This window comes from Nannospalax galili, unplaced genomic scaffold (genome assembly GCF_000622305.1).
Source record: "Nannospalax galili isolate Female #2095 unplaced genomic scaffold, S.galili_v1.0 scaffold76, whole genome shotgun sequence".
NCBI classification, from domain to species: Eukaryota; Metazoa; Chordata; class Mammalia; order Rodentia; family Spalacidae; genus Nannospalax; species Nannospalax galili.
This window is the reverse complement of record NW_008339767.1, coordinates 2200739-2211984: the sequence shown is the minus strand read 5'-3', so window position 1 is coordinate 2211984 and position 11246 is coordinate 2200739. Positions and strand designations below refer to the sequence as shown.

At 34.4% G+C, this 11246-nt stretch overlaps 1 protein-coding gene across 1 annotated transcript in view; it reads left to right on the top strand.

Moving 5' to 3' along the window:
- Positions 1-11246, top strand: part of Trhde (thyrotropin releasing hormone degrading enzyme) — a 468335-nt gene that overhangs the window by 413856 nt on the left and 43233 nt on the right. Inside the window, exons 13-15 of the mRNA XM_008834550.2 lie at positions 3457-3604; positions 5749-5846; positions 7091-7198. Coding sequence (XP_008832772.1) covers positions 3457-3604; positions 5749-5846; positions 7091-7198 — 354 coding nt within the window. The remainder of the gene's footprint in view (positions 1-3456; positions 3605-5748; positions 5847-7090; positions 7199-11246) is intronic.

Genomic DNA, 11246 nt, shown 5'->3' with positions numbered 1-11246 from the left:
CGTCAGATAGACAGCCTTCCTCTCCCACTAGAGGCTCCATACTCTGCCATCCCTGTCACTGTCCACTGTGTTGTCAGCACCCTCATCCATTCCCCCCTGTCTGCCCTTCTGGTAAATCTAGTCATAATATTTTTTTTTATTTTTAATATTGAGGTTTATTTTTTGTCTTTTGGTGAACAGGACTTTTTTAGTTTCATGAGGTCCCATTTGTCACTTGTTGGATTTAATGACTGTCCTACTAGAGTTCTGTTCAGAAAGACTTTTCCTGTGACTCTAAGTTCCAGTGTATTCCTTAATTTTGCCTCTATCTGATTCAGGTTATTGGATCTTATGTTGAGGTCCTTAATCTATTTGGAATTGAATTTTGTGCATGGTCAGATACAGGGATCTGATTTCATTCTTCTGCATGTCATTATTCACTGGGACCAGCACCACTTGTTGATCACGCTGTCTTTTCTTACAAAGAAGGAAGGACCTCATTTGTATTAGAATGTATGAATTAAACCACAGTGAGATAATGTTATCTTCTTATATGTTCTTAAATAAATAATCAGTAGGGACAAGTCTAAAATGTAATGATCCATTTGGCAGACACCTGCCACAATTCTAGAATATTAACTACCAATAGACTAAACTCATAAACATGATCATGTGAACAGTGGGAACAAAAACAAAAGAAAAAAGATTTTTATCAACAGCTGAATAAAAACACATTGATTAATTACTATTTATGGTTGCTAATTTTGGCACAAACCAAATGGCCAATTAAATTTTAACATCTGATCAGACTCTGGTATATTACAGATAGTTGGATAGTTTTCCAACAAGTATTGGTATAGTTCTTAAATGAACTTTTTGGCACTGTAACCATAAAACCACAGGTTTTGTTAGTTTTTCTACAGTAAATTCTTCAGTGGTTATTTTTTTAAAAGTAGGGTGAGACTGTTGAGGAAGATACTGATCTAGAATGGATTGACCTCTACATGAATGCACCAATTACAAGTGAAATATATAATTTTATGGCTAAAGCTCTCATAAAGTATTCTTTAAATTATAAGTTCAAGGTAATTACTAACAATCTCCCCTTGTCTTATAATGACTAATGTTTCTACTGCCAATATCACTTATGAAGGAATAAAAAGTTCAAGCATGAAAATAAAATAAAAATATTAATTTATAAATTAAAATGGAATGTTATAATTAACATAGCACTGTCATATTTAATCTATATGAAGACAAATATGAAGAACTTCACATATTTTTCTTTTAGTTTATTTGTTCTTTGGTAATTTTATACATGAATATAATATCTACACCCAGGATCACCCCTCCCACTCCTTTCAGACACCCCCCTACATTCCCCTACATTCCCCCTCTCAACTTTTCACATTTTCTAAACATATTGAATCTCTATAATGTTAACTATTAGTTCCTTTGCTATAAAGTAGGTAACTCTTCCTATGTCTTCAGCAAAATAATAATGTATTCTAAATCTTCAACTCTAAAATTCTGTAAGTCGTGGCATATAGAAAGAGGCTAATTAATATTTAGAACCAGAAGTTCAAAAGAAGCATGATTCAAACTCTGAAGACCTGAAAGTTATTTTTCAGTTAAGGCAGAAACCCATGAAAGTGAAATTTAACTGTATTATTGAAACAATCCTAGCGAACAGATCAAGTTGCTAATTTACATACTGTGGTAGGGACTGTAATACAAGGAAGCATGAAATGCAACATACAAGTGAAAATTTTCATGAAAACTGAGTATTCTATAAGCCACAGAAGTTTTATGGGAAATTCTAAAACTGTGAAATTCAGGGATCATTCATCATTTCTGTTCATGTTGGCTATTGATATTTGCTGCATTTGCTCTTGTGCCATAGCTACATTCAATCTTTATCGTGTCCAATAGTTTCACTTCAGTTCCTGGAAAACTGAAGCATAGCCCTCAGAGTGGGTTTTCATTATGAACATTATAAGTATGGCAATAATATAATATTCACCTGCATTTGACTATGGAGTAATTCTTTACATTACATAAAACACTATTAAGATAAACATAAACGAAGATGAAAAAAAGCTTTGCTTCCCTTCTGTCCACCTTCCATCATGCATGGATAAAAATATTTCTCTGAGAGAACAGTGTTAAATTTACATGAGGGAGTCACTAGGATTTAAAGATTTCATATTTCCTTGTTTCTTATGCTAAATCTGTTGTTCATTTGATTATTATATTATTTGCAATCAGTGGAAGGGGCAAGGGAACTTGTTTGAGCCTCTTCTTTAAGGCACTAATCTTATTCATGAGCGTGGCTCACATGAGTTAATTACCTAAGGCCCCTTAGACCCCCACACTGAGTATTAGGTTCCAACATACAGATTTTTTGAAGACATCAGCATTCAGACCACAGCAGTAATCAATGGTAAAAAAAAATCCTGCAAAATACATAATGTCACTAATGTAATTGAGACATCAAGGTTAAGATCATCATTGATTGATTGATTATTGATTTACTGATTAATTGATTTGAAACAGGGTCTTCCTATACCCCAGCTGGCCTGGAACTTGTTATGTAGACAAGGCTAGCCTCTATCCACCTCTGCCTCCTTAGTACTGGGATGAAAGGTGTGCACAACCATACCTGGCTCCTAAGATCACCTTTTAATGTGCTGTTGTTTTGATTTCACAGTGATAACTAGGAGTAATGTAAGGGAGAATCAAGACATACAAGTTTTGTTTTTTCCTTTTTTCCTTCCATAGCACTTCTTGAAATATAGGCAATACGTACCCAGAAAACTAAAAGTGTTTCATTTTAGTATGTATTAAAGAATCTGATATTTGGACTGGGGACATGACTCAGTGGGTAAAATGTTTTTCATACAAGCTAGATGACTTAATTTCAGATTTCCAGTAATCATACATACACACACACACACACACACACATACACACACACAAACACAGAACTTGAAATTTGAAATGTTCATACTGTAATCTAACAGATACATTTAAAATATAATTGATATTGTACTTTGGTGATCTTTTAGAAAACAATATGTATTAAATGTAGTTACATGGAACTGCACGAAATCACAGGATAGTGATAAATTTCTTTCAGTTGCTTGTTACCCCTGAAGAATGTCTGCACGAAAATACCTAGGATGGATTTTGTTCAAAACACATAGTTATACCCTGTAAAACCCTGCATCTTGAAATGTTTGTATTATTGAAAAATCTTAACTGTCTACCTCTGTATATGTTAAATGACACTGGCATCCTAAGTAGCACTGTTTTAAAAAGTGAGTAATTTTATTTTCATAGCACTGAGTGCGCTTTCTTCACACTGTGATGAATCTTGCTTTCTGTCTTTTATTTGCATAAGTAAAATCTTTATTTTTGCATCATCATGTATCTTTTCTGCATATAATTAGCATTAAATTTCTTTTGGCTGTGCAGGGCTGGCTATTTGCCTCAGAATATTCCTCTGGAGATTATCAGATACCTGTCTGAAGAGAAGGATTTTCTTCCTTGGCACGCTGCCAGCAGAGCTCTTTATCCTCTAGATAAATTACTGGACCGCATGGAGAACTACAACATCTTCAATGTAAAAATATATAATTTCTTCTTTATAATTTTCCAAAGCTAAACTATTTTATCATTATCCACTATGAGCAACTGAGTCTGAATTATTTCATTTCCTTCTGCTAGGTTTAGGTTATTATTTTTGTCCTGATTTTTTATGCAGTGCCAATGGCACTTATTTGAAGAAGAAATTTAACACAGGCTACCTTTTATTCTGGCCTAAAAGTGTCAATTAAGCTTAAATGCTTCAGAATTTAAGAGGGAATGTACATGGTGAATCCATAAAGTTCAAACTTACTTTCTGAGAGTTAAAGGGCTCTGTGTTCACAAAGGACTTAACCTGAGTAGCAGGATCCCAAAAAATTTACAGAATATAGACAGTTTCAACAAAGATCCGTAGTCATTATTTTTATCTGAAAGGGCATGTTGAATCTAATGCACCTCCTTAATTAATGAGGATAGATCAACATTGAGTCCAAAGCCCATCCATAATTGGGTCCAAGGGAATAGAAGGGAGCAAACAATAGATAATCCAAATAGACATGAAGGCATGACATACATTTCAAAATGGTACCTGATCAGATTTTTCTAAGCTCAAATCCCAGGAAACCAAAATTACACTGCCAACACCTCCTAATCAGATTTCATAATCTTTTTGAATAATTCCAGAATTAAGTATAGCTAATGATCATTTGAATCTTACATTTCTGATGTTATTTTAATGCATTCTTTTAGTTATTTTTAAGAACCTGTGCTGTGTTTTATGAAATCATCTGTGCCTTATGACATAATGACTCTGCTGACTAATATACACAACTGAAATAATTCAAAGCTGGATTTGATGGTATTAGAGTTGTCAAGATTGTGTGATATTTATCAGTTATCTTTTTTATACTTATTTGAAGACTTTGGGAAAGTGGCTCTGTCAACTTACTTTTTAAAATATGTATAATCCTGGCTTGGCTGTTCATTGCTGTTAGTTTTGCATAAACCTTAGCAATAAACATGTAAAGAAAAGAAATATGTCATTAGAGTTATAGTCTAATGTTTATCTGCTAGAGACTTAGAGTTCTCTTTCTTCCTTAAAAAGAGATGCTGTGCTATGAAACTCCTAAAAAGCAAAACACATTTTCACATATGTTTGTACTTTTGAATAGTGTATCATTCAGATTCATCAGTTGTAGTAAGAGTTAAAAAGTACATTTAGTATAATTTTAGTGCTTTTATTTCTTTGACAAAATTCAAAGATGATATTAAAGAAAGGAAGAAAATATCTTACATCGGCATTGATATTTAAATATATCATTGGTGGAATAGATTGTTGAATTCATTGGTTGAATAGACTGTTGAATTCACTATACAGATTCAACAATAATAGCCTCATGACTGAGCCAAGCTAGTATAACAGTTTTGCGTTAAATATCCTCTCCTGACACAAGATTCATAAATATTTGATGTTAGGGCTTGATGGATGACTCAGTGGCTAAGAAGGTTTCTGCGTTTTCAGAGGACTCAAGTTCGGTTCCCAGTACCCATGTCAGGCAGCTCGTAACTGTCTCCAGTGTCCCCAACACCCTCTTCTGGCCTCCTCTGGTACTCATAAACACACAGCATGCACACACACGCATACACACACACACACACACACACACACACACAAATAAAATTAAACTTGGGAGGCAGAAGCAGGCAGATCTTTGTGAGTTCAAGGCCAGCCTGGTCTGCAATGTGAGTTCCAGGATAGCTGGGGCTACAGAGAGACCCTGTCTCAAAAAAGACCAAAAAAAATTAATAATAATAAAAAAATAAAATTAAAAGCTTAAAATTGTGTTGGATGCTTATTTCCTTCAAGTGTATCTACAGACATTTGTATATATGTGTGCGTGGAATCCATCCTCAGCATTCCTCACCTTCCTTATTTTGTTAAAAAATTGTCCTCTAGAATAGTTCTGCAACTTGCTTAGACATTCAGTTATAAGAACAACGTCCTCTATGTTTGAAACAGTAAGTTGAATAGAAGTATAAGAAAGCATTACTCACCTTGTCTGTAGTTTTACAGATATTTAAAAATGGACACATTTAAGTATGCTAATTTTCATTATAGACTTCTAATTATCAAGATTGACAAGTCTGAAAATGATATAGCCTTTTTTTCTCTCCATGTAGGAATATATTTTAAAACAAGTTGCGACAACATACATCAAGCTCGGATGGCCAAAAAATAACTTCAATGGATCTCTTGTTCAAGCATCCTACCAACACGAGTACTGCCTCATTTTCTCATTCTCTTTCCTCCAGAGCTGTGCAATAACACACTTCTAGCACCACCGTGACTTTAGCAGCATGAGACTGCTTCTCTTTCACTCTGTATTTTGCATTTCACTCTTCTGGGAGGACTGCCACTGAGTAGCACAGTTTTTGCTGCCTGATAGTGAGAATAAAGCAGCTCATGACTATGTTTTAATTTAGTTTTATCTGCATGGTGATATTGAGATCAGAACCTGTGTCCTTCACTAGAGGACTGTCTGCAGAAAAGATTTAGTATGTTTAATTTCCACTCTGCTTAATTAATTTTCTAGGATTTCCTAATCTTGAAGCTCTTTCTGTGTTATAGTTTGCTTATCTACTGTATTAGTTACTTTCCTCAATGCAGTAATGATGTACCTGATAAAAGCAACTTGAGAAAGGAAGGATTTATTTTACTTCTTGTTTTTTGAGGATGCAGTCCATCATGACACAAATGTGTGACTGTTTTCCAAGTGGCTGATCATATTGTGTCAACATTCAGGAAGCAAAGATAAATGAACTATAGTGTTCAGACAGTTTCCTCCTTTTCCCTGAGTGCATTCGGGACCCAAGCCCATGAGATAGTGCTATGCACAATCAGGAAGTGTTTTCTCTCCTCAGTTAACCCTTTTTATAATCAACAGATATACCCAAAGATGGGCCTCTTAGGTGATTCTAAATCTGTTCATGTTGATAAAGGACAGAAATCATCACATTTGCTCTCTCATTTATTTATCTATCTATCTATCTATCTATCTATCTATCTATCATCTTCTATCTATCAATCTATCATCATCTATCTATCATCATCTATCTATCTATCTATCTACCATATCATCATCCATTTATGTATCATGTAGGCATCTGACATCAATATCTCTATCAATTCTCTATCTCTCTCTCTATCATCTATCTATCTATCATCTATCATCTAGCTATCATTTATATATCATCTATCTATCTAGCCTATCTATCTCTATCTATCTATATATCATCTATCTATCATCTATCTATCTATCTATCTATCTATCTATCTATCTATCTATCTATATCTATCATCTATTATCTCTCATCTATCTATCCAACTAGCTATCATCATTCTGTATCTACCATCTATCATCCATCCATCCACCCATCCATCCATCCGGGAAATAAATTTCCTTGGCTTTCTCCCCAGATAGTAATATTTTCTTAAATTTTTTCCCCTTTTGACAATGTGTAGAGAACTACGGAGAGAAGTAATAATGTTGGCATGCAGCTTTGGCAACAAGCACTGTCACCAGCAGGCATCAACACTTATTTCAGATTGGATTTCCAGCAACAGGAACAGGTAAGTAGAAACAAGTCCTGTATTTCCAATAGTGTTGAGTGATGCTTTCAGATCTTATTGGATGCATTCCATTTCTCAAATGGGAAAAAAAATAAGACAATAAAAATGCACAGCAGAATAGTTCCAGCTTCACAACATACAAGGTACCCCAGCCTGGAAGCCACAATATCCTCCTTTGGTAAATGTTTCTTTGGGTTTCAGACTTGACTTTCTTAATCAAAAAGATCCTCATTCTTCATATTTATTATGTGCACTTTATGTTCAATTTGGTAAAATTTCCTTATAAGAAGAAAAATAAAATTCAGCTTAAACTCTTTAAGACTTTCTTAAAAGTTGAGGTATTTATTCACTATTGTCAGTGTATGTTATCAGCAAAGTAGCAGAACAACTGTGCATATGAAAAACTAAAAACAAAGGTTAAGCGCGAGATCTTTACTCTTTCCCAGTGCCCCTTGACAATGACCTTAAACTTGTATCTTATCTTAGAATTTTATGATACATAATTTTAATACAACATGCAAAGCTAAAATTATTTAACAAAATTGCTTTAAGAAAGCCATTAGCTTACTAAATGTCAGGTTTTCATAAAGTTAATACTAAACACTTTTTACAAAACCAGAGAAAATTAGTTTTCTTATTGTAGTGTTTTGAAACTTGAAATGTATTTGTATTTCTAAAGCCTTCATGTTCCTTTTATTTTTATACTTTGGGCAGCTGGTGTCCATTGCTCCCTAGTGTCACACTTCCATGATTAACTAGAGTCTTGTGTGAAGAGAAGAGTAGTTATTGGGTGATTTGTACAGAAGATGCTATTTGTGTGTCACAATGGTCTTGGCCCTGACATAGGTAGTGGTGCTGACCATGGAGAACAAAGACAGATGTGTCTTGTTTTCAACACGGAGAGCTGTAACTGGCATAATTCACTTAAGGAATAAATTGATAATAGTATATTAACAGTTTTTGCATTTAAATTTAATATCTCACCAACTCCAAATCAAAGACTGGCTAGTCTGTTTAAAGGTCTCCAAGGGAAATACCTCTCTGAAATATTTAGTAATTCACAATATCTCATCTTCTATAACAGGTTCCCATTTGCCCTTTAAATTAATTGTTCCTGGTTTTATGCTAAGCTAAGAAGGAAAATATTTTATCACTATCATCTGCCAATTGACCCATCATGTATTTGAAGTCAGTAATTAAGTGTCATCAGTCTTCTCTAGGACTAAAGTTACCTCACTTTTAAACTTTGACTAGTGTTGGCACTAATGGTCCTTTGTGTTAGGCTTCTGAAAACTATTATATTAAAATTGTGTATTTTCTAAGAGCCTTCTCCCAGTTTTCGCCACTTCCTTCAATTCTTCCACCTGTATTTAGAACATGGAAACATCCAAAACAAAATGTAAAATTAGGGTCTGCATCATATACACATAGGAGGAAAATGAACTATATTATTTCAGCTATAATTGCTATTTCTAGTTTAGTTTTGTATTGGCTGCTTTTGTTCTTTTGTTTAATTTGACGGTAAGTGTATTCTCTTTCTTGGTCACAGTAATTGTTTTTAGCCCTCAACGAGCTTACTCATATAAACATATTCTTACCATTTTATTAAAATTTGCCTCACACCACTGTATGGTCCTGATCCTCCAAAGAGTATTTAGGCCCATTATCAAGATCTACATTCTACATATAAATGTTGAGAAAGTATTATTTTTAAAATAATTCATTTACTTGACAAAATTCCATTAAGTTTTTGTATTAACACTAACTGGAAAGCAAAAAGGTGATTTCCAAATTAATTTAAGTCACAGTTGTATAAATGATACAGTGTTATGATACTGTTCTAGGAATGATGTAGTTTTATTTTATGGCAAAGAATGAGCACAGGTCGGGTGAAGGCAAAGGAAGCTATTCCAGTTTAGAGGATGCTCATTTCCTCCTGGGGAGGATGAACAGGACTTTGTTAGTTGGGCTAGTCTGGACTACATGCAGGTTGGCTATGTACCAGTATGTGAGGTGGTGGATGGGATTCCAAATGGCACACACATAGGTTGCTGGCTATTTTAATAAGTAGTATTTTTTATTCATAAGCTTATGTAACATTACTCTCACAATTCCCTTATAAATGAAAGTTTATATATAAGTTGTCAGCTTACTTTGGTATTGATAACTCTGCCTTAAAAATAATTAAATGGGAGCCAAGCATTTTATGATTCTGTCTTAGTTCCTTCATTTCTTTTCTATTCTCTGCTTTCTTTTGCATTTGGACATGTAAACATGCTAGGTAGAACTTACTCTCTGTTTATGAAGATTTGCTTAACTAATCAGGTGACATGACCAGCATCACAAGTGATATGCTGCAGCCAGGGCACATGATATCCATTGAGCTACTGTGTGCGAACATCTGAGGCTTAATCTAAACTTTTTGGATGATAACTTAGTAATAGAATAGCAGCAAAATCTTTCAGTTAGTGCTGAATTTAGCTTCTTAAATCGAGTCAATGTAGTGAAGAACAAGATTGCTATCTTAAATGTGTTTAAAACAATAGGCCAGTCAGCTTTTTTTTTTCTCTCCCTCCGCCCCTTTATTTGACTGTTTAACTGGAACCTTAAAAAGAGTGATTTGCAAAAATTATCTACTGGCAGAATACTACAGGTAATATAATACTGTGTGAAACATGTTGAAAGATGTCTATTTATGCTGAAAACATAAAGAACGGGTTGTGGAAATAGCGGGAATTACAAACCTTGGGGGTGCTGCAGCCCAACGCAGCATCATCTTGACACACTGGGCATATGGGTGAAATCAGAGACATTGGAATCAGGAAAATGGAACAGATGTGAACGTCAGTGCAAGAAGGGATAATTGAACCAAGAAGTGCAATGAATAGCTGGGATGATGGCAGCTGAGAGGAAAAGGCAGGAGCTACAGTGAGTGATAAATTGAATGGGTCGACATTCTGATCCCTGTTAAAATATTCAAATGCTACAGTGTGTTGAATTGTAATGGTGATGTCATGCATAAAAATGGATTGAGCTGCATTCAGGTCTTGTTAGGTTGCAATTTGCAGGCTGAGTTCAGCAGAGTGCCACATTTCAGAGAGGAGACAAATTGCTAAGCCTTTAGGGTAGAACAATACAAATGATAAAAGATCTTGAAAACTTGAACGAGGAAAGGAGTTTGAGACCTGGTTGTGTCACTTAAAAAAAGAAAAAGAAAAAAAAAGAAAAGAAAAGACAATAGCTTTTTGTATTTTATAAAAAAAAAACATAGAAAGGGAGTTATAGTGTTTTTATTTGTTGATGCAAATAATAAGAAATACAAGTTTGTTTCTCTGAATAAAATAAAAGACATATATTATTACTACAGATGAATTACTATTTGAAAATCCGTGACCAACTCACAGTAAGGTTGTACCACTGGCCCTGTAGGGATCATAATACAGCATTATTTTGTTTTCTAAGCAATAAATTTAAACTGAAATTAAATGCATGCCCACAGTAATGTATTATTTTTCAAATAGTGTTTAGGACACAACAGATTCTTTAAGCCATTATAGAGTGTGATGTTTAACATGGTCATAGCTAGGCTGCTCAACCCGTATCATGTCAGCCAGTTTAATAAATCCCCTACATTATATATTCATTTATTTTGTCTTTTCCTCTAAAGCACTCTGAATAATATATAGAGATTTATTTGATAGTGATATCCTTTCCTAACACATGAACTAGAAACTGACATCTTCACTTTATTTTAAAAAATACCCCTAAACAGTACTAGTGAGGTAGCTTAGTTGATAAAGTGCATATTGTGCACATAGGTTCTACTTCCAGGACCCATGCATGTGACAGTGTGCTTTTTTTAATCTCAGTACTGGAAAGGCAGAGACAGGTGGATCCCTGGGACATGTTGGCCAAACAGAAGAGCATATTTGGTAATACCAGGCTCAGTAAGAGACCCTGCATCAAAAATATAAGATGAACAGTTCCTAGGAATGATATCCCAGATTATTCTCTGTTTTTCACATGCACACATACAGGCCCACATGTG